This window comes from Colletotrichum godetiae (assembly GCF_030913485.1).
Source record: "Colletotrichum godetiae strain CBS 193.32 chromosome Unknown BDP55scaffold_33, whole genome shotgun sequence".
Taxonomy (NCBI): domain Eukaryota; kingdom Fungi; phylum Ascomycota; class Sordariomycetes; order Glomerellales; family Glomerellaceae; genus Colletotrichum; species Colletotrichum godetiae.
In genome coordinates, this window is record NW_026851281.1 from 199,534 (window position 1) to 221,853 (window position 22,320).

The 22,320-nt window shown below is 54.1% G+C and overlaps 7 protein-coding genes across 7 annotated transcripts; 4 read left to right on the forward strand and 3 right to left on the reverse strand.

Annotated features, from left to right (window-relative positions):
• Window positions 1-604: 604 nt before the first annotated feature.
• On the forward strand, window positions 605-4,557 carry BDP55DRAFT_557002 (coatomer WD associated region-domain-containing protein; the record flags this gene model as incomplete). Its single annotated transcript, XM_060569650.1, has 6 exons — window positions 605-634; window positions 714-763; window positions 828-1,147; window positions 1,207-3,105; window positions 3,157-4,259; window positions 4,315-4,557. The coding sequence occupies 6 exons, from the start codon at window positions 605-607 to the stop codon at window positions 4,555-4,557; spliced, it is 3,645 nt and encodes a 1,214-aa protein (XP_060427095.1).
• Window positions 4,558-4,905: 348 nt separating this feature from the next.
• Window positions 4,906-6,300, reverse strand: BDP55DRAFT_671073 (GANP/Nin1/mts3/eIF-3 p25 family protein). Its single transcript, XM_060575434.1, is given in 3 exon segments — window positions 4,906-5,010; window positions 5,027-5,309; window positions 5,409-6,300. 2 exon segments carry the CDS (start codon window positions 5,958-5,960, stop codon window positions 5,028-5,030), a joined length of 834 nt encoding a protein of 277 aa, XP_060427096.1. The 5' UTR covers window positions 5,961-6,300; the 3' UTR covers window positions 4,906-5,010; window position 5,027.
• Window positions 6,301-7,075: 775 nt separating this feature from the next.
• On the reverse strand, window positions 7,076-8,494 carry BDP55DRAFT_730836 (glutathionylspermidine synthase; the record flags this gene model as incomplete). Its single annotated transcript, XM_060579743.1, has 1 exon — window positions 7,076-8,494. One exon carries the CDS (start codon window positions 8,492-8,494, stop codon window positions 7,076-7,078), a length of 1,419 nt encoding a protein of 472 aa, XP_060427097.1.
• Window positions 8,495-10,914: 2,420 nt separating this feature from the next.
• BDP55DRAFT_730837 (uncharacterized protein) lies at window positions 10,915-11,313 on the forward strand (the record flags this gene model as incomplete). The annotated part of the gene is made up of 1 exon (XM_060579744.1): window positions 10,915-11,313. The coding sequence occupies one exon, from the start codon at window positions 10,915-10,917 to the stop codon at window positions 11,311-11,313; it is 399 nt and encodes a 132-aa protein (XP_060427098.1).
• A 2,757-nt stretch (window positions 11,314-14,070) lies between these two features.
• Window positions 14,071-15,027, forward strand: BDP55DRAFT_232265 (uncharacterized protein). Its single transcript, XM_060566159.1, has one exon. The coding sequence runs from the start codon at window positions 14,090-14,092 to the stop codon at window positions 14,930-14,932; it is 843 nt and encodes a 280-aa protein (XP_060427099.1). The 5' UTR covers window positions 14,071-14,089; the 3' UTR covers window positions 14,933-15,027.
• Window positions 15,028-15,822: 795 nt separating this feature from the next.
• BDP55DRAFT_232233 (uncharacterized protein) lies at window positions 15,823-19,463 on the forward strand. The gene is made up of 3 exons (XM_060566158.1): window positions 15,823-16,251; window positions 16,413-19,002; window positions 19,055-19,463. Exons 1-3 carry the CDS (start codon window positions 16,169-16,171, stop codon window positions 19,064-19,066), a joined length of 2,685 nt encoding a protein of 894 aa, XP_060427100.1. The 5' UTR covers window positions 15,823-16,168; the 3' UTR covers window positions 19,067-19,463.
• Window positions 19,305-20,793, reverse strand: BDP55DRAFT_557019 (aldehyde reductase II; the record flags this gene model as incomplete). Its single annotated transcript, XM_060569654.1, has 4 exons — window positions 19,305-19,624; window positions 19,721-19,849; window positions 19,989-20,378; window positions 20,538-20,793. The coding sequence occupies 4 exons, from the start codon at window positions 20,791-20,793 to the stop codon at window positions 19,305-19,307; spliced, it is 1,095 nt and encodes a 364-aa protein (XP_060427101.1).
• Window positions 20,794-22,320: the final 1,527 nt, after the last annotated feature.

A 22,320-nucleotide genomic window follows, 5' to 3' on the forward strand; every position in this document is an offset into this window, starting at 1 on the left:
AACACATTGACAAAAGAGCTGTACCAAAGTAGACTAGCGTCTGGTCTTCTACCTAGGGATGCCAGGGGTATTAGGTCCACGGGGAGAAACGGCAGAAAAACGGGCCTATTGGAGGGGCATTTGCTTACCTCAGCTTCGCCAAGTTCAAGACCCGCATCTGGCAGCATAGCACCCTATTGAAAGGCACAGTGAACGGTGTCTCCTAGATTATGTAAGGTACAGAAGCACAGGTGGGCGGTGAGGACACGGTGGTCGGCGGAACTCTGATGCGGAAGCTCCTGTCAATCGGCGCCATTGGACCCACAGAAATAACCCACACTTTACAGATGGCCACGAAGCGGAATTGTTACTAGGGGCTCTGAGACGAGGAAGTGGCCTTTACGTATCTCTTTACCTTACCTCGCTACGGATACTTCTACGCATCCAACCCCTTCACCGCGTCCTCTTCGTGACCTCGTGAATGTCACCATCCTCTTTGATTCCAGCTGCAGCCTTTTTCGGTCGGTAAGCTGGCTTGCACTTGATACCATTTTCTCTCTAGAGGTGCCGCCTGATTTCCCCCCCTGCTGGTTGCTAGAAGCTCCGGCTTCACCTCCCCGCCAAAATGCAGGCCTCCTCGGGCATGTTGACCAAGGTACGCTCCGCCCTCGGCGCATTGGGTCTCGAATGAGATTCTATGCTCTGGTCGAGTCCATTGCTCACGTAGTGTACAGTTCGAGTCCAAGTCTTCCCGCGCAAAGGGTATCGCCTTCCACCCCAAGAGGTGAGCTTCCAACTCATAGCTTCCCATTACCAAGTCTGCCCCCTTGCTGACGAACAGCTACCAGACCATGGATCCTCGTCGCACTTCACTCCTCTACGATTCAGCTTTGGGACTACCGCATGGGAACATTGATCGATCGATTCGAAGAGCACGATGGCCCGGTTCGAGGAATTGACTTCCACAAGACACAACCCCTCTTCGTTTCCGGAGGCGACGACTATAAGATCAAGGTTTGGTCCTACCAGACCCGCCGATGCCTCTTCACCCTGAACGGTCATCTCGACTACGTTCGCACTGTCTTCTTCCATCATGAGTTGCCATGGATCCTGTCAGCATCCGACGATCAGACTATCAGGATATGGAACTGGCAAAACCGCTCCCTGAGTGCGCCCAACCCTTAGGATCCCGCAATACCCGTGAGCGTGACTGACCTTGATTCGCAGTCTGCACCATGACAGGACACAATCACTACGCCATGTGCGCTCAATTCCACCCGAAGGAAGACCTCGTCGTCTCTGCCTCCCTCGACCAGTCTGTCCGCGTCTGGGACATTTCCGGCTTGCGCAAGAAGCACTCGGCACCGACATCGATGACCTTCGAAGACCAGGTCGCGCGCGCGAACCAGAACCAGACCGACATGTTTGGTAACACCGATGCTGTTGTCAAGTTTGTCCTGGAAGGCCATGACCGTGGTGTCAATTGGGTTGCGTTCCACCCGACCATGCCGCTAATTGTGTCTGCTGGCGATGACCGACTCGTCAAGCTGTGGCGCATGAGCGAAACGAAGGCCTGGGAGGTCGATACCTGCAGGGGACACTTCCAGAACGCCTCCGGCTGCTTGTTCCACCCCCACCAAGACTTGATCCTGTCTGTCGGCGAAGATAAGACCATCCGTGTCTGGGACCTCAACAAGCGCACTGCAGTGCAGTCTTTCAAGCGCGAGAACGACCGATTCTGGGTTATCGCCGCCCACCCCGAGATCAACTTGTTCGCTGCTGGCCATGACAACGGTGTCATGGTTTTCAAGCTGGAGAGAGAGAGACCGGCATCGTCCGTATACCAGAACAACCTCTTCTACATCACCAAGGAGAAGCATGTCAGATCCTACGACTTCCAGAAGAGTACCGAGAGCCCGACTTTGCTCTCGCTCAAGAAGCTTGGAAGCCCCTGGACCCCGCCGCGCACCTTGTCGTACAACCCGGCCGAGCGCTCCGTTCTCGTTACCTCTCCCTCCGACAGCGGATCTTACGAACTGATCAACCTTCCTCGCGATGGCTCCGGTGCCATTGAGCCCACCGAGTCGAAGCGCGGCCAGGGCAACTCAGCCATCTTTGTCGCGCGCAACCGCTTCGCTGTGCTGAACACCTCTAGCCAGACAATCGACATCAAGGATCTTTCCAACAACACGACCCGTTCCTTCAAGCCTCCCGTCGGAACCAGCGACATCTACTTCGGTGGTACCGGCAACCTCCTCATCATCACGCCTACCGCTGTTCATCTCTACGATATCCAACAGAAGAAGAGCGTTGCTGAGTTGGCTGTTAACGGTGTCAAGTACGTTGTGTGGTCGAACGACGGGCTGTACGCGGCACTCTTGAGCAAGCATAACGTTACCATCGTGACGAAGACCCTTGAGCAGGTCAGCACATTGCACGAGACTATCCGGATCAAGAGTGCAACCTGGGACGACGCTGGTGTTCTGCTATACTCAACCCTCAACCACATCAAGTACACGCTTCTCAATGGCGACAACGGTATCGTCCGTACCCTGGACCAGACTGTCTACTTGGTTCGTGTCAAGGGCCGTAACGTTTACTGCCTTGACAGAGCGGCCAAGCCCAAGGTTCTTCACGTCGATCCCACTGAATACCGGTTCAAGCTGGCCCTCGTCAAGCGTAACTACGAGGAGATGCTGCACATCATCCAGAACTCCAGTCTCGTTGGTCAATCCATCATCTCCTACCTTCAGAAGAAGGGATACCCTGAGATTGCTCTGCAGTTCGTGCAGGACCCCGCGACTCGCTTCGAGCTCGCAATCGAGTGCGGAAACCTCGACGTTGCGGTCGAGACTGCAAAGGAGCTGGATCGTCCTAAGCTTTGGCAGAGGCTGAGCGCCGAGGCTTTGGCCCACGGAAACCATCAGGTCGTCGAAATGGCCTACCAAAAGCTTAAGCAGTTCGACAAGCTGTCATTCCTGTACTTGTCTACTGGTGACCACTCTAAGCTGGCTCGTATGGCCAAGATTGCCGAGCACAGAGGTGACTTTACTGCACGTTTCCAGAACGCTCTCTACCTCGGCGAGGTTGAGGACAGAATCCAGATGTTCAAGGAAATCGATCTCTGTAAGTTGTTGCAATGCAAGCGGTACTCGGACCTCTACTAACATGACACAGACCCGTTAGCATACATGACCGCCAAGTCCCACGGCTTAGAGGAGGAGTGCCAGGCTATTCTTGAGGCCACTGGTCTCACTGAGGGCCAACTGGAGACGCCTACGATTGGGGAGGCTCTGACGCCCCCCAAGCCTGTTGTCCCCACCTTCAAGGCAAACTGGCCTACCAAGGCTACTTCCCAATCCGTCTTCGAGAAGGCCCTGCTTGGCCAGGTTGAGGGACTGTCTCTGGAAGATGCACCTGCAGCTGCCAACGGCTTTGACGATGCTGTCGAGGACGATGTCGTTGCGAAGAAGAATGGCAACCTCATCGACGTCGATGACGATGAGGATGCGGCAGGCTGGGATCTCGGCGATGATGTTGTCCCCGAGATTGAGGGCGACTTTGTGAACGTTGACAGTGCCGACGCTGGTGGCGCTGGAAGCAGTGAGGCCGATCTCTGGGCTCGCAACTCGCCTCTGGCTGTAGATCATGTTGCTGGTGGCTCATTTGAGTCAGCGATGCAACTCCTCAACAGACAAGTCGGAGCAGTCAACTTTGCGCCGCTTAAGCCCCGCTTCCTCGAGGTCTACCAGGCATCAAAAACGTATCTCCCGGCTTCTGCAAACCTTCCCCCGTTGGTCAACTATGTACGACGTACGATTGAAGAGACGGACCCTAGAAAGGTGTTGCCCATTGTACCGAGGGATCTCGAGTTCCTGGCAACCAACGACCTTCAGCAGGGTTACAACTCGATGAAGACGAACAAGCTCGAGGACGGTCTCCAGGTCTTCAAGGGTATCCTCCACGCCATCCTAATCAACGCCGTTACAAGCGAAAGCGAGGTCGCCGAGGCAAAGAAGCTCATCACATCCGCCAGCGAGTACGCCGTGGCCATGGAAATTGAGCTCAGCCGTCGCAAACTCGGCACAACTGGTGAGCAGCTCAAGCGCAACCTTGAGCTGTCAGCCTACTTTACCATCCCCAAGATTGAGGTTCCTCACCGCCAGCTCGCCCTGCACAACGCGATGCAACTGGCGATAAGAAACAAGAACTACGGTTCAGCACTGAGCTTCGCCAACCGCATTATTGCCAATGGCGGCTCAAGCAAGCTGACCGAAAACGTGAGTACAGACTTTGCATTCCAAAAAAAGATCCTCCGACTAACACCGTTTGCAGGCCAAGAAAGCCAAGGCTCAATGCGAGCGCAACCCCTCGGATGCTATTGAAATCGAGTTTGACCAGTTTGCCGAGTTTGATATCTGCGCAGCCAGCCACTCACCCATTTACAGCGGCACTTCCTACGAAGAGTGCGCCTTCGACGGCTCCAAGTACCACAGCAAGTACAAGGGCACCGTTTGCAAGGTCTGCGGGGTGTGCGAGATTGGCAAGCACGGCAGTGGCCTGAAGCTCTTTGCGTAAAAGAGCTAGCTAGTATAATAGATGTCGACCCATGATGGGGTGAAGACTGCATGATTGGTGCAGTAACGCTCGGCCGATGGGGGAATGGTCTTGGGAAAAGTTCACAGTAGACAGACTGGAGTGTCTGATGAAAACCCCGGGCTTTTGATTGTTAGCAATAGTTTTGTGGGAGACGAATATATGTCATCATTTGATCCATGACCTCTGATATGCCGACGTAGATTTGAGGGTTCGATTTCCGAGACAATCCGTTACTTATCTGTGTGAGTAGTGTGCATACTCGCTGCTAGCCTGTAGTACCGGGATTCTCAAGTTCACATTTCACGCCGCATAGCAAGCCTCTTATGGAGATCGTTAACGCCCAGCTTGGATTCCTGTTTCCGAGCTTCCTCTTTCATGGTCTAATCGCATGATATTAATACAACCAAAAAACAACCCGTTTCCTCCAAATCATGTAAAAATCTTGGATTCTACACAATGGTCTCCAATTCCCTGGCGTATCCCAGCGCATTCTCTATCACCATCTGGCTCATCTCCTTTTCGGTGGTGCCGTCCTCGGCGGCGACGCCCTCGGCGGTGTCGGGGAAGAAGATGTGGCCCTCCTTCAAGATCCAGCCGCGGGCCTGGGCAAAGGAGACGACGTCGCCCTCGGAGTCGAGGAAGAGGAGGGATTTGGCGGAGCTGATGGGCAGGCTGGGGTATGCGCGCTCGCTGCTTGAGGCGATTTCGGAGCGGATTTGGAAGGTGAGGATCTAAGAAACCACGGAATCAGCATCAAGTGTTTCTGCATTTGTTGATCATCTTGAGGTGATGAGGTAACACTTGTCAACGGGTGAGGGGGTGGGCATTACCTCTGAGAAGACACCGTACTCCTCGCTAGGCACCTCACGGCTCTTGAGGGCGTTCCACACGCGGTCGTAGCTGCCCTCCATCAACCACCTCTCAAGACGAATTGGGTAGCCCAAGTACTTGTCCCCCTCGACGGCGCTGCTATCGCCGCCGCCCTCGCGGTTCGCAAGGCTCTCGAGCTCCGAGTGGAATTCGGCGTAGCGGCCTTGGGTGAGGAGTAGGAGCAGGTAGAGGCCGGTGACCTTGTTGCGCTCGGGGACGTTGGGCGGGAGGAGGTTGGAGGGGAGCTCGTAAAAGGGCTGGAGCTGCTGGACGTAGCGGGTGAAGGCGTCGGGGTTCTTTGCGCGGATGGAGGCGAGAGCGCCGAGCTCGTAGGTCTCGCGGGCGAGGGCGAGGAGCTGGGGCGAGGTTTTGGGGTTGGAGGGGGTGAGGGCGTTGAGCTGGAGGAGGTGGAGTTTCGCTTTGGAGAGGAGGGCGGAGGATTCGGGGTAGGGGAGGGAAGAGCCCTTTGATTTGAGCTGGGTGAGGACTTGTTGGAGGTTGCGGTCTGCCATTTTTGGTGGTGGTATGTGTTGTTGCGGGGTGATTGGGTTGGTGTTCCGGTCGTCGGGGATTGATGTCCGCAACGGGCGTGGACCTTCGGTAGGTATTTGATGTTGTGGGAGGTCGATTGACAAGGTTGCCTCGTTGTGGTTCCGTGGAGAGGAAATGGAGAGACGTGGATTTCGTGGTGGTGTTGATCGTGTCAAAGGTTGAAGTGTTCAAATGCTCAGGTAAGGTAGGTTCGACGCTTTGGGTGTTTGGCTCAGCAGGCTGAGAGAGGCTGACGAAAGGTGCCGTCAAGCTGGCCAGGTCCGTGCAGGGGTCCTGCCCACTAAGGCGCTAGCTCTTATGGGCTTAGGGGATTCTGGAGCTGCCTTGGAGCTGGTCATCAATGGAAGCGTCAAGTTGCTTCGCTGAGGTAATGGACCAGGAGCTGGAGACACACGTGACACGGCATCGCCGGGCCCGGTCCCCTGTTCCCGTTCGCTTCCATTTCCCCAACTCCCGTCCCATCACCCCGCCGTGCCGGGTTCCGGCAGCATCTGGGAGAGTCCTGCTTGGCTTCCCGCACCTCCCACCCACCCGGTTAGTCGGCTTCGCGACGTGCAAAAGCGTGTGATCTTTCGGGCACGTTTCGAAACTTCTTTCTCCATGATGAGCCAGCGTACGTAGTCAAAATCTACTTCCGTTGACGATGCTGCAAGCGAAACCGAAGTACATGATATTCTATATTCTCAACGAGGTCGGGTACCCTTACACCCAGTACCTTGCGCATCGATACTCTGACGAGTTTCGCTTCCAAAGGCCCAGCATTGGCTCTGCGCTCGTCAAAGAGAGCTATTTACACGGTTTCCGGGTCCCGGATCTCACAGGGATCGCCTTCACGAGTAAAGAGTACATAATGGTGGCTGTTGTGGCCCATGATGATCACCTCCTAATGGCCAGGACCTCAGTATGGAAGCACCGCATGGCGTCGACAGAACGGTGCCAATGAGCATGCCAGAAGTTATGAACCAAAGGTTATTAGGAACTATTTTATCTCAATTTCAGCCCCGCTATAGAAGACTTCCAAGTCCCTCGAAAGAAAAACACGCCAAAGAGTACACTCGCCCTGGGGGAGCCCCCGCTATGAAATCACAATCTTCTTGATATAGCTCATCATTTCATTCTCCTCCTTGTCAAACGAATCAAAAAATGGCTCAACCCGCAACAAATTCTCAATCTCATCCTGATCGGGAATCTTCTGCTTCATGTAGTTGACGGGTCCATCCTCAATCGAATGCGGGATGAACACTGACGCATTAGTCGTGATGGGCGTGCCATCCTCCCGGATCCCCATGCCCACCGGATCGCCGTCGACGAACCACATACCCAGCACGGGATACCACGAGCTGCCCTTGGCGTCCTTGAACTCGGGAAGCACGGCGAGCTCCTGCACGATGTACCCTTCCGCACCGTAGTCTCCCGTCGACGCGTCCTGGAGAATCTCGCCGTCCTTCTTGAGCACCACGTCGGCGCCCTCGCGCGCGAAGATGGGCTTCCGCGCAAAGCTCGTCATTGAGGCCGGCGCTTCGTTGTCAAAGTATGTGGGGAGAAGCCACTTGCCCCGCGGGTCGTCCTTGAACATATCCCAAAGAACAGCAAAGACAGCCTTGTTGCTCCACAGGAGCTTGTACGGCGGCTCGATCCAGACTGTTCCTCCAATGTAGTTCCCCTCCTCGTCGCGCTTGCCGATATTCTCCATATCCTCGAAACACGCCTCGCCAAATTGCTGATCAACCATGTACTCCCACGGGTACAGCTTGAAAATGACGTCGATATGCTCCCCCTGTGCATCATAAAACCGCCCATCCTTTTTCGATTTCGCAATCTCCTCCATCGTCAGCGCCTTGGTCGTCCACCCTGCCTGCTGGCACGTCTCCATCAGGAGCATGGTATTCATAGCATCCTCTCCCGTGGTCTCGCCTTCGCCAACGGCAAAGTGAACAGTCGGCTTATGCCCCAGCTCCTTGTCGATGAGCGTCAAATTGCGCTTCCAGCCTTCGACGAGCTTCTCCGTGATGCTGTTGAACTGGTCGTTTCCGTGGCCCGTCTGCTCCATCCACAGCCACTGGATCGACGCCGCCTTAAGCAGTGACGTCGGCGTGTCGGCGTTGAACTCGTAGAATTTGGGCACGCGCAGCCGCGGGTCCGGGTGCGCGAGCCCGCCGAAGCAGATGTCGAAGCGGCCGTAGATGCTACCCCAGGCCGGTTCGCGGTCCCACGAGGCCTTGATTTGTTTCAGAGCGAAGGCGGGGACGGCCATTTTCTTGGTGATGATGTCTGGGTGCTCTACGAGGTAGTCTGCTGCTTCGCAGCACATTGCGAATACGTCTCTGGCGGCTTCTTCGAGGAGGAGCATCTCCTTTTCGGTGAAGGAGTAGTAGCGGTCGTCTGGCCAGTACGGCTCTGAGGCGCCGGGGGCCACGAGGTCGGCGAAGACTAGGCCTTGGCTTTGAACCAGGCGGGTGGCATTTGGCCTCTTTTCTACAGGAACACGGCGCATTTTTGTTGTTTCTTTGGTTCAGATTAGGAAAAGAAAGAGGACGGTGGAGTGCGGATGTTGTGCTTAGACAAATACTTTAGACAGAGTAGAACAAGGAACTCAAAAGACAACCACAACGATGCTTGGCCGCTGTCCCATAGGGCAGTCTCACATATTTATTCACCAGCAGCTCCCCCCTTGGACAGTCACCAGGCCCTCCTCAAAGTTCGGATGAGGCGGGGATCACCCCTAATCTACAACACCCTGAATCCTGTTACGGACACCTTTTTTTGATTGTCCCGATCCTGCTGGCACTTATTTTGAGTTGGGGTTTGATGGCCCATGGGAAATGTCCCCAATAAAGTTTGCCGCTAGAAGAAGTCTAATATCAAACGAGGCTTTCTAGAAGCTTTGACGGCACCCTCGTTATGATCTGCCCTCCTCCTGCTGGCCTCTGCCCACTTCCCCTCGAGACACGTTGCCGTTTAATCGTAACGTTACCAGAGGATGTCGCACCCTAAGTAAAAGCTGAAACTGCAACTCACGGACGTTGCGCGCTTATCTCTATCCTTTTCTGTCTATATGGGCAATATAAGCTGTTTAAGGCGCGAAACTCTCATTGGCTCGCTGTATTATTCAAACGACTCATGAGTATTATTACTTCTGTGGGCTCCCGGCACTTTGGGTCGCCGAGTCAGGAAAACGATCTGATCTGTCTGCCTGCGTATCTAAATAGATTTGGTTGGAGGATATTAATTCTTTAAACAGCTCTGGTCTTGGCATTGAGCAGCACGAAGTGGCGATCTGGGTTGGCAACAAGCTCAGCTACGCCGTGATATCTGAGATCAGTTGCAAGTTTGTGGCTTGCCTATTTGCGGCTTTCATTTCGTGAATGAATGTATTGTGTGCCGATAATTCTGACCTGGTTGAGTTGAAGGCCTCAAAAGCAAGAAGCTTCAAGTCTCTGGTAATCGCAACATTGCATGAAGACCTGATGCAAAGTTTCGCTTCGCATGTTCGACATTTCCATTACCTGCCTCGTTTCTGTAGTTGAGAATCTGTGAACAATCGAGTTCATCGGCATTTTCTTGACGAGTCACGTAAAGACGTCCGAACAGACGTTTCGCGATACTCGGCTCGTTGCGAAGAGCCGCGTACAAAATGACTCTACACAAACGACGCTAACTCTTTCTCCATGTTACCTCGCGTGGGGGAACCGGAAACACTTGCCACAAGTGACAAGAATGTAGATGTTGGTAGGACCCCTGGCGGCTGTCAAACTTTAGCGGAAGCTTGTTTTGTTGTTATAGAGTGCCTAGAGTGTTGATGGTCTGGACTCTACACTTGCACAAATCGTCGTGAAACACGGCAACTTTTCAGAACTCGGGAATTACTATTTTCCCCCCATGAATTTGAATCAATTACCGGCTTTGTCTTGTCTTGGCTAGTACTTGCGAAGTGAGGTGAGGCGAGAACGAAAGCTGTTGTCAACATGTTTGTGTTGAAGAATCGAAGTATCATCGGTCCAAGCCGAGCCAACGTGATCTACATCCCTTTGAAACACGGGTTACGCCGAACAATACCTCGCAACTCGGCTATCAGGTTCCCTCCTCCGATTGATCATTGGGGGCCTTAGTACGACTTATTGGAACACGTGGTAGACATTGTGGGGGGAAAGTGGTACCTTGTCATCAGGGTGGCCTTGTAGGATGAGCCGCAAATCCGGGTGGATTCGTAATGCATTCTTGTTTATGACTGGCTTTGCGTTGTGCCTTGAACACATGATAGAACCAAGGCCTCCTTGTTCTTACGGCGACATTTCGAAAGAACTACCCCAGAGTAGATTGGTTTGGAAACATGCTTGCGCATTCGGCGTCTCGAGCCGACCCTCCACAGACCAGTCCTTGGCAACGCCGCCGGCGTGTAAGAGACATTGTCGTTCACCCCCTATTGAGTCGTTTGCAAGCGTGCCTTGGGTATGGTAGAACCACGATGATGGCGATCATCATGTTCGTTAGCAAAGGGAACCTGGGCAGACCACTTCATGACATGGGCAACGCAGAATAGAAATCTTGCCGTTCAAAGTTCTCAACCTCGGGAATAATTGAGTCAGATGACGGCGACATACAATCGGGGAATCGTGAGAATCTCAATTCTGCCTACGGCGTGGCCGATTCCTTGCGCCGCAACCTGTTACCTGTGTGGGTAACTAGAAGGCCTCGCCATCTCAACCACCTCAGATGTCCAGTCAAGTAACATAAATAGGAGGCCTTGATACCGAAATGAAGGCCTTTTTTCTTTCTCATCACTCACTCAACACTTTAACAATCACTTCTTTGATCACAAAGCAATCCTCCAAAACATCTTTCACTTCCTTCTTCAAATCCAACAACTTCAATTCTTCCGCCTATCCATTCCATCACAACAACTAAACATCCAAAATGAAGACCCAACACATCACCCTCCCCACCATCCAAATCGCCGCCGCAGCCTTCTTCGCCGCCTCCGCCGACGCAAAAGCCTACTGCATCGACAGCGCGGGTAAAGTCGTCGCCCAAGCCAGCTGCGACGGCACCGCGCCCGCAAACACCTTCTTCCTCGCCGAGCACGAGGGTGACGACCTCCAGCTCGGCAACGTCATCGCCGAGGATAAAGTCGACGCCTCGCACTCCGTCGCGCGCGACCTCGAGGCGCTCGAGGCGGAGGCGGAGGCCGAGCAGGTTAGCGGGGGGTTCGGGCGCCGGTCGCCGCAGAGGCAGTGTGATCCGTCGCTTGGACGCTGCGTTGTTAGTGGTGTTGGGAAGGGTGGTAACTCTGGTGGCGGTTCCAACGGTTCTTAGAAGAGTTGTTTTGTGTGGTCTTTTGTAGTCTCTGGAAAGACTTGTGAGTACTTGGGCTGTGGTGGTTTTACTGGTATGGTCTGCAAGGTTGAAAGGCTGGACCAGCAGCAGGGAAAGAGATCCGGGGTCCGGTACTGGGATAGACTGTTACTTCAGACCTTGCTTAGACAATAGACTGGTTTCTTCTTGAACATGGATGGCCCATGCCACAATCAAAGGAGTCAATCTGCTGCTTCTAACTGTGATCTTTGTTCGTCTTTGACCTGGATAATATGTGTAAGACGACGGTCAGTAAGGTATGTCAAAGTAACACAGAGAGGTGGAAGGTCGTCAGGGGAGTCTGTCGCCGGTTGCTGGTGCAAGTGCCTCCTTATCTTACAGCCTCTGAGGTTAAAAGTCTAAATGATGGGATCAGAACTCGGCCAATGTCGGTTGTCTTGACTGTTGTGACTAGTACTACCTCCTCCAAGATATAGGGCCATGAAGAACGCATGACCCGCAGGAGAATGTGACTTGCGAGCTGATAGGCGGATGCTAGGGGATCAAAATAGTAAGCATGCGGGGAGTTGAGACTGGGTTTGCGTCCTAATTCTATTATCCCAAGTGTCGATCTGCCGCAGACTGCCGTCGGGACTGGAGGCGCCGGTGGCACACGATAACCCACGGCGCTAGGTACACGCGCGGCTAATTATTTCCGAGCGGGCAGCAGCAGCAGAAATGAAGAAAACATGGTGCTAGAGAATCCCACGTGTAGATGCGGGCAGATGGAGTTTGGAAGCATTGGGGATTTCCGTGCGAGGGTTTAATATTGCATCGACAAGAGTGTTCATCTCGTCTCTCCCCGAGCTGCGCCGGAGATGAAGTATGCGGTGCGGATGTTTGTTTCAGTGTGGGTTCAGTGTGTGAGTGTCTACAGTACAAAGTACTTGGGCAAGGTTACACTCGATGGCTCGATGAGCAGGGCACGGCCTGGTAGAGGGTGGTGACTTTGGGCGAAAGAGATGGGACGGGTTGGATCGGATGATGGCCGTTGTGGCATCTATGACGTGTGCTTGGGGAAATTCGGGGCGCCAAGTAGAATGTGAACTGCATGGAACGAAGAGTCGTTGTCGGCATGGAGTGGGATAGGGATGTATGAGTTGGTGCTGCGATGATCCTGACTGGATTGCACCTGCGGGCAGGTATAAATCTCTAATAGCTGGGAACGAGATCTCATATGATACAGTAAGCTTGGAGAGACTCTGGGTTCGGAATATGAGTTTTGAGAAGTGTCGAAAGGTGTATTGTGAGCAAAAAAAGGCAAAGGCATTCTCATCAAGCAGCGTCCGTTGTAGTTGATGGCCGAGTGGTACAATTCTCCCTTGAATGGCAGAAGCGTATGTTCGCTCACGATCTTACATAATGCCATGGATAGCTTGTTTTTTTTTTTTTTCTGCATTTTCTCCCATAGTAATTTCGGTGACAGTCGATGTTGTCAGGTGACTGGTATTCCTTTCACGTGTACCCGAATACATGACGAAATATTTTGAAGACCATGGGTTCGAGCCAGTTTCTCTTATGCATCTTTGCCCCCTGGGCCTGTGCAAATCGATTCCAAAATCGTGATGCTCATGAAGCTGCCGCCAAGGAGTGGTGAGAACGATAACGAGACAGGCGATTGCGATTGCGATCGGACCTTGGCCCCCAATGGGCGGGACGGGCAGCTGCGAGCCTGTGGCCGGTAATGGTAAGGTATGCAAAGTCACTCGTTGGTCACTCGATAAATGCAGACAAGGGTCTGTTTCTATGTTTGGAAACAGCACAAAAGACATTCCTCGAAGATTGACATTGTGGCTGAGCAAAGCGGGCTGCGCAGGGAAACGCGAGATACCCGAGTGGAGGAACTTTGATTGAGTTTTTGGGACTTACGGTATGAATGTCATTCACTGCCAACCAACACCCGGGCCGCATATGATTGGTTTGGCTTGGAGAGTGAGTTTGTCCTCATATGAATCTACAAGATCATCCTCGCTCTGTCATAATAAGATTGAAAGGAGATTGATTGACTAGCAACATGAAGTTTGAGAGTTTCCATGAGATCTCATAAGAATAAGGCATAAGAATGAATATCCGTATTAGGTACGGATATTGGGGGGCAATGGAATGCAGTGGATGAAAAAAGGTGCCTTCCATTGTGAGATTGAGAAGGGGGCGCCGGGCTCAACGGTCGGACAGTGGCGCAGGCTCCAGTGATGCATCCAATACCTGATTGGAATCCCTTTATGGATTTCTTCTCCCTTGCAGGGGCAGGACATGGGGGCGGGGTGTTCTGTAACGCGATGCAGCAAGCAGCCACCAAAGGTCCTTACACAGTACTGTATTTATTATAGGTATCTCCACTTACGGTAGGCATGGAATTAGAGGACTGCAGCGCAACGCTGCCGCCTTGTCTGTGTCGCGACATCGCATCTTCTACTGCTAATCCAAAAATTCGATTACTGAGATGGTGAGAATCATTGGCTGCTTCGTCTCGGTCAGATGCATCCTGTCTTCCCGTCATGTCGCTGTCCATGTTGCTGGTTGCTGTGTCTCATCTAGGGAAGGAACATGGGAACATCCCGCGCGCCTTCCAAGCTTCCATCAAGTTTGTACTCCGTAGAACGGGACGGGTAACAAGCGAGGCCATGTGAGGGAGGACCGGCCGACCCTTTGGGCCTTCCTTCACGTCGTTTGGAAAAGAAGAGGCAGGAGGCAGCAACGTGCGATGATATCGCTCTTGCTCTTTTTGCTTTAGATAATGATAATAATAATAATAATGATAATAACATCATCCAAGCCTTCAACCTCCCCGCGCCAGACTTCTTCTTCAACCCCACCACCTGATATTATTCTTCTGTCCACCTCATTCAGATTCCATCGCTTGGCGCCCTCGCTCGTCAAGCGATTCTTCCTACCTTATCAACAGACCTATCCATCACGCATTCCGGAGCATCGATACCCGGACGTACAAGCTACCATCGCGAACAGAGTTTCAACATTCACACACCCGTCCCGGTATGCGCCACTCGATCCCGCGGGTTCCTCCCAACTCTGTTCTAGCTTGATTCGGCCGAACCCTCACCTACCTACCTACCGCGGCATCTCGCGAACGAAAACACCTGCTGTCATTCGAAAACAAAAGATGTACCCAAGGAGAACGACACCCTACGAAGTCGAAGCGTACAAAGCCAGGTGGGCGATGTACGCGCGGCTTGGCCAGGGACATGCGCCGGGTGCCGTACGAGGCCCACACTACAACGGCCGCGGCACTAGAAGCGCCAGTCGCGGTGGAACAGCCGCTGCGTCTGGACCGCATTCCATCTCCGAGGGTCAAGCACAACTTCCACAAGGAGGACGAGGACGAGGACAAGTTGGGTTTTATCTGAGAAAAGCCGGTGGTAAGTTTCATCTCCCTTATTTGCCGTTTTCCTCCCCATCTCCCTTTCGTGGAGACCACCTCATTTTATCTAGCCGGCAGCCCGAAGGACCCCCGACCCGGAATTCTGCTGCTGCTGCTCTATGGAGTACTTCTCCGCCAACCAACGCTATAATTCCATGCATCTGCAAGCGAAAGAGGTACAGTCAAGCGCATAATGACTGAGAACTTCGCGCTTGCTAGGTGCCATGTGCACATGTCAGACTTCCAAAGGATTACCGCTGCTCTGCTTTCAACCATACTTGCTCTCTGCCTTCGGATGGCCACGGACTGCCACTGCCACGCCGTCTGTTCATGCTTGTCAGATGACACATCCTGGTCACTGACGGAATGGACGGCCGTCAAAACGACGAAAGATGTCTCCAACGTCTTACATGCCTCATCCTGGAGCGGCCCCCCTCGATTACCTTTCGGTACCTGATCCTCAAGACCAGCCCACCCCCCTGCTCCGCCCACTGCCAGCCCAGAAAGTACAGACGAAGTACCCTTCAATTCTCGAGGCCGCAGCATGGAGCTGCACAGCAACATACCAACATCAGCATGACCACAAGCACTAAAAAAGACAAAGGCTTGTTACTCCTCAGCTCATCCGTTCCCTCTGCTGCCAGTGGCCACGACTACCTAGCGCCCGTGCTGCGGCTTGGGCGGTGGAGTCCCATGGGCACTCGACAACTTGCGACGAGACCAACGACCCCTCCTCCTCTATAACTTCCCTGGTCAGTCCCGCTTTCTGGACAATGGGACAGAGAGAAGGGAGTCCCCCCCCCCTCACTCCTGACCCGAGAGAGAAATGCAACATTGGCACCTGGCACGCCTATCCGAAGCTGCTCCCATGTTTCACTAGCCGGCTCGCGCACACAAGAGAAAAGGGGACACTCAGCTCTTTCTGCACGCTAAAAAGAAAGGGCCCGCCGTCGAGAATCCCAGATGCTTTGAGCTTCTACCTGGACTCTCCACCCCGCTTCCGGACATCATCCTCGCCCTTCGGATCAACGAGACAGAGAGCAAGTGAAGGCAGAGACAGTTCATAAGAGGACCCAAAGACTTGGATATCCCCCCAAGTCCATTCCGACATCAGCTCAGCCTTTATTGATTGTTTTTGATTACCTACCGTTTTTCTTCGCCAAATTCCACCCCACTCAGGATTACTTTCCCCCTTCCCGCACCCTTGCCGGGCGTACTCAAAAAGCAGATCAGCCCGACGAAAAGCAACAGCCAGCAGCAACAGCTCCTTTTTCCGGGGGGCTCCAGAAGGCGGCCGGCCCAACTGTCAGCAACGAGACCACCACACAGAAAAAGCTGGCGGTGGCTCCGACCTAAACGTCATTCGACTCAACCCCCGCTGACCGATATCCTCCTATTTATGCAGGTGCACCTCAGCCCGAAAACACAACTGACGAGATGCCACAATTCGGCGCAACCTTCGTTCCTGGAGGGTTCGACGACTACTACATGCCCGAGGTCATTGCACCTGCTCCTCAACGGTACGCGTATTCCCTCATTTTAATCTTGGCGGATCAACCATGGGTCCTCCTTTCCCGCTGGCTGGAACTGGAGATGGGGCCGTTTTTGGCGCCGCTCCTTGTCTTTGTTGCGTCCCTTTTCCTAACCCGATAGCCTTATGCTGACCACACCTCTCCTCCAGTGTAACGCCGCAGGTCCCCCAGAATATGCAAAACGACCTTCAGCGCATGGAACTTGAAGCCCGCGAAGTCTCCCCGAACCGAGCTGCCGCCTCCAACAACATCACAAACCGTCACGGCCGTGAGCCGTCCCTGTCCTCCGTTCTCAAGCCAACCGATTCCGGTGCGCCCTCGCTGCCGCCGAAAGGAGACTCCAACGCCCAAGCCGGCGCACCCCCGACCGACTCCTACAGACCCTTCCACGAGAACAGCGCGAGCGACAACCCCCATAAGATGCGGCCCAGCGCGGCGCCCTCGTTCTCTCCTTTCCCCAAGCTCACGGGTGACAACGTCCCTCCGACGGACGAGGAGAAGGAAACGATTCTGTGGAACGCCCGCGAGCATGTCTTGCACTCAAACAATGTTTCTATGCAGCTGTCCTGGGCTCGCGACACCTTGGCTTGGGCTGAGATTGTCATGGATGCTAGAAGCCGAGACCCAGAGAGTGGCCGCCAAACACCAAACGTCGAGCACGAGCTGCGCATTGACGCTATCAATATTGTCAACTACTTGGTGGGCCAGGAACATCCCGAGGCACTCTTTATGAAAGCAAAGTGGCTCGAGTTTGGAAAGTTTGGCTGCAGACCTGACAAGAAAGATGCGTACATGAAGTACCAGCGCGCGGCAGAACTTGGCTACGCGCGTGCTGAGTATCGTCTGGGCATGCTCTTTGAGAACTCAAACGACTACAGCAAAGCCGTCGAGCACTACTACCTCGGCTTGCGACTCAAGGATTCGGCCGCCATGTATCGCTTGGGTATGATGAGTCTGCTCGGCCAGCACAACCATCCGAAAGACTACCAGCGAGGTCTAGACCTTATTAAGGAGGCCGCTGACGCTTCGGACGAGGACGCGCCGCAAGGATCGTTCGTCTATGGAATGCTCCTCGCCAAGGACCTTCCTGACATTGACGTTCCAGAGGCCCTGCTCCGGGCAGACCTGCATCAGGCCAAGATGTACATCGAGAAGGCCGCTTACCTTGGTTTCGCCAAGGCACAGTTGAAGATTGGCCAAGCCTACGAGTTGTGCCAGCTCGGTTGCGACTTCAACCCAGCATACTCGCTGCATTACTACGGACTGGCCGCCCAGCAAGGGCAACCCGAGGCGTCGCTCGGTGTGAGCAGATGGTTCCTGTTCGGATATGAGGGCATCTTCAACAAGAATGAACAGCTCGCCTTCAAGTACGCTCAAGATGCTGCCAACGCCAAGTTGCCGACTGGAGAGTTTGCCATGGGATACTACTACGAGATTGGCGTTCACGTCCCCAAGGATCTCCGCCAAGCCAGATTCTGGTACGAAGCGGCCGCTGATCACGGCAACAAGGACGCCAGAGGCCGAATCGACGCCTTGGATCACGAGAAGAGTTTGACCAAGGCCGACCACGAGACTACGACGTTGACGAGGATCAAGTCCCAGCATGGTTCGCAGCGAGGAAAGAGGCCCGATCGCTTCAAGCAGCCGAATGCCATGCCGACCGTTTCCGAGAGCGCGCCGGTTACCCCTACCGATGCCCACCCCGGCTACCCGTCTACGTCGGCCAAGACATCTCCTCACCCTTCGCCTAGAGTGCACCCTACTTCGGCGCCGCACGACAGCGTTGACTACCCTGACCCGTCACGTCCCAGCAGCATGGGGAACAGGCCATCCGCATTCACCGTGAACCTTGACTCCAACCTTGCCATCCGGCCCAAGTCGGCTGCCCCGTACCCAGAGGACGACCGCCCTGCTCCGCTCAACCTGAGCAGACCGAAATCGACGGCTCCTTATCCCGAAGATGAGATGCACCATGGTGGCGGCGGCGGTGGCAGGGGTGCTGGACCTCAGCTTTCCCCTCACTACGCTGGGGGCCGCCCCGTCTCGGGCCCGCACTCAGATCGCCCCGGCAGCGCGTTTGGTATTCGCACCGGTCCTGGTGGTCCTCCGGGACCTGGAGGCAATATTCGCGCTTCACAGTCGATGGGCAACATGATCCCGCCAGCCGGTTCGGATCCCCGCGGTCGCGTGCCTGTCGGAGGACCTGCAGGATATCGCCAACCGAGCCCTGGTCCCGCAGCGCGACCACCCGGTCAACCATACCCACCGGCTGGTGGCCTTCCTCCCAACCCAGCCGCAAACAGGCCGCCCAAGCAGAACCCGTATCCTCCTCAGCAGGGAAGCTTTGGCCCGAGCGATTACGGCCAGCCTACCCCGCCGCCTGCACAAGCTGGCAACTTTGGTCAGCGAACATCATCCATCCCGCCTGAGGCCCAGCATGGATACGGCAGAGGCGCGGCACCTCAGCGAATTGACTCGATGCCGCTAAGCCCTTCAGGCAACCCGCGTCCCGGCCCTGGACCGGCGCAGCCCCGGCCCTTCACCAACCGACCAGACCTTGCCGAGCAGCCGGGTCGAACGGGCAGTGCGCCGCCCTCATCTCAGCCGCGTCCGCAGCAGCAACCCAGCCCTGCTCCTAGTGCTCAGACTATGCCCCCTCCCAAGAAGCAACCGACAGGCCAGGGACCTGCCACCTTCGAGGCGATGGGCATTCCTAAGGGGAAGGATGAGTCTGACTGCGTAAGTAAAGCCGAACTATTGTTGATGAGCGCATTACTAACAATAGCGATAGATCGTGATGTAAATTACTCTCAGATACCAATTTCACTTTACGACACGATGCTTTCCAACTTTCCGAGCCTGGCACCGGGGGTTGGCTGGAGCGCGACTTGTAGATATACAACATCCAATTGGGCTAATGGAACAGTCAAGCGGCAGTTCAACAGCACCCTAAGGACAATTAAAAGGCTTTTGAGTTCTCAAAAAACACGACCCGGTGAAGCTCGCCCATGTGTCCATTCGCTTCTGATCTCGTTTCGACATCACTTTGTTTCCGCCTCAGCCGCGGCATACTGTTCAGCCAACGGTGCTAGGCATTCCTTCAAGCTTGTCCAGCCCTTGCCGCCCTGAAGACGTTCCAGCAGCTGAGTGGCTCTTTCGTTGGCAATAGTGCCTTTATCAGAGGGGAGATCGGGAAGATCATCGGGGAATTTTCGGTGTGGTTGGATTTGGCGGAAGGCAGCTAGGAGGTCGTTGGTGTTGAATTTGCCAGCATAGGCGATGAGGCGTTCGGACTGGACATCTGCGAGGAGGAGTGCTGCGACGTGAATTCGAGCTATATCGATGACATCGCAGTACCATTCTGGAGGTGGTTAGCTTGGGTTGAGATGGGAGACATGGTTGTTTAAGTATTTCGAGTGAGGCAGACCAGAGCAGAGGGAGGGGACCGTGTACTTACGAGCTGGGAACATTGCGACAAACTCGGGCGTGATGTTCCCCTGCCAGAGAGGCCGCATTGCGCCGACGGCAGTGGGGAAACCTTGGTGTTCTGGGAGGAGGACTTTGCCTAGGGCGGCGTTGGGCACGACTATTGATTATTCATGTTAGGCTCAGAGAGGGTGAAAGAGGAAGACAACGAGACATAGAAAGAGGAGGATCAAGCAGATAAAGGGGAAAGATAAGTAGGGACGGGACAACAAGAAGACACATATCAATGAAGAACATACTCGAATTCAAGACAAACCCAGGCTTCTCTTCCTCATACCACTTCCACAACTCCAGCTCGGCCCTGGTCTTTGCGGCAGAGTAGGTGATGTACCCGCCCGCCATGCCCGTGGGACCCTTTCCGGAGAGCGCCATGGCTACGGCCTGGTGGTTGTAGGAGGTTGCGTCGACGGTGTAGGGGCTTCCGGGGCGGGGCATGGCGGCTGCGCCGGAGGAGGAGGTGTAGACGAAGCGTTTCACGCCGGGTTTGTCTGCCGAGGGAGCGGCGAAGCGGGCTGCGGAGCGGAGGACGGAGAGGGTTGCGTTTACGTTTGAGGTTATTGTTTCTTGCGGGGTGGGACCGGTGGGGGAGAAGTTCATTATTGCTAGGGTGTGGATTACTGCGTCGGCGCCTGGTTCGGTGTGTTAGTCAATGTTTGAAGATGTCTTGTATTAGGTAGGGCGAGGTAGAAATTGAGTTTGAGCAAGGAGGTTGAGTTTTATTGTTCTGTCTGCCTCACTTTCCATCCATGCCCCACTGAGAGAAGGATGAATCGAAGGAATGGACGTACCATCGACGACACTATCAAACGCCCCGTCCTTCTCGACGTCAGAGACCTCGTGGAGGGTGAATTTCCCGGGGCCGTAGGTGGACTCGAAGTGGGAGGCTAGCCATGCTGTTTTGGAGGGGGAGCGGACTGTGCCGCGGACGTGGTGGCCTCGGAGGAGGAGTTGGTTTGCGATGTGGCTTGCGATGTAGCCGTTTGCGCCGGTGAGGACGATGGTGGAGGAGGGGGGGAGGGTTGGGTTGGGGATGGTGAGGGACATGTTCGTTTAGATGGTGTTATTGGAGTTGAAGTTGTGATGCTTTTTAGGGGAGGATAGGGAGTTTCAAGGAGGGTGCCGGGGAGAAGAAGAAGAGGAAGGGGTGAGCTCGTGGTGCGCTTGTGAGTTCATCATGATCGTGATGGGAGCGCGGCTTGGTGTAGTTATATGTCTGATCGTGTCTACAAACACTGAATAGCGGACTTTGGAGGGGCGAGAAATCTCCGTCTTGGAAGAGGAGGGGAGGCTATGCTTTCTCAGCTTTTGTCGTCATGGAAAAGGGTTTGAGGATGTGTGGTTGGCTATAGTATGGGAGAGACTTGGTGGTTTGTGGAAGATGGGATGGGTGATGGGTGTAGTTCATCCCACCGGAGCCGTTCGCGGGGCCGGGCCGAGGGGGAAGGGGGGGGGGGATTATGTGAGCATTGAACGGGCGGCGGGCGGGAGCCGGGTGGGGTTTGGCCCATGGGTGCAATGTGGGTTTAGGTTGGTGAGGACCAAGGTAAAGTAGTGACTTGTGGGGGCTTTGGAGGTTGGAGTTTGGTGCTACAACGACGAACCTCTTGAGTTTGTTTGCGGTTTCTTCAGGTGGTTGTGTTGGTGATGTGGATGATGTGAGCTTGCGATGTGAGTGAAGTCTGATGTACCAAACCTCGTCATCGGATTTTCGTAGTCGAATGAGGCCCTGTGAGCTTCCATTCTGCTTCGATACACGCCAGTTTCTGATTAATCTCACACCTTTTTACACTTTGCTCTGAGGGTTATGTATGGTTCTATCGAGTTTGGAGTGTCGATGTCAGGGGTTGCAGCAGTCCTAGACCGTTAAAGATTGGTCACATGCAAATTTTCTGTAGATTATCAAAAGAATGGAACGATTGGTGAATTTTGAGGGACTATACCGTCTACTGCCCCGAACATCTTTGTGTTCGATGCTGGGATTGGTCCGTTGGGAGCAAACGGATGTGGCTGCGTCCAACGGACTACATCCGGTGACTCTCGTATGTGACGCCAGTAGTGGCCCTTTGCCTTCAAGCTAGGTGAGTGGTGCTCCATACGAAGGCAACTATCTGATGGAGAGGAAGTACGGATTGAGGGAAAATGCTCATGTAATATCACGTGTATCGAAGACTACATCCGTTTTCATTCATCCAGAACTCATCCAGAACACATCGTTAGCGTAGTGTAGATCTACGGCGTTGAGTACCATCTCATATAGGTTTTTGGCACCGCCAAAACCGAAAGAACATATTAGGATCATTGGAATAAATAAATGTTCAATGAGGTACCCCAGAGAGGAGGTGTGATGTGATGTGGTCGATGCGCGTATTAGACTTGATGCCATAAGGGCCAGCGAAGGGTCTCCTTCCACCCTACTGTGAATGATCGTGAGATACAACTCCTCGTAAAAAGTTTTTCACCAGAATGGAAATGCAAGTTTTCCTCTCTCATCAAATTTTCAAACTCCTGATCCATCAAAGATTTGGTGACATGATCTGCTCCCAATAGAGTCGTAAGTGTCCGAGGTAACCG

What these genes read in the sequence shown, in the direction of transcription:
- BDP55DRAFT_232265 (XM_060566159.1), top strand. Translation starts at nt 14,090, where the DNA reads ATGATAATAATAATAATAATGATAATAACATCATCCAAGCCTTCAACC.
- BDP55DRAFT_671073 (XM_060575434.1), bottom strand. Translation starts at nt 5,960, where the DNA reads ATGGCAGACCGCAACCTCCAACAAGTCCTCACCCAGCTCAAATCAAAG. An exon ending in AGTACGGTGTCTTCTCAGAG is followed by an intron (nt 5,310 to 5,408) that starts GTAATGCCCACC and finishes GTGGTTTCTTAG; the next exon opens with ATCCTCACCTTCCAAATCCG.
- BDP55DRAFT_232233 (XM_060566158.1), top strand. Translation starts at nt 16,169, where the DNA reads ATGCCACAATTCGGCGCAACCTTCGTTCCTGGAGGGTTCGACGACTAC. An exon ending in ATTGCACCTGCTCCTCAACG is followed by an intron (nt 16,252 to 16,412) that starts GTACGCGTATTC and finishes CCTCTCCTCCAG; the next exon opens with TGTAACGCCGCAGGTCCCCC.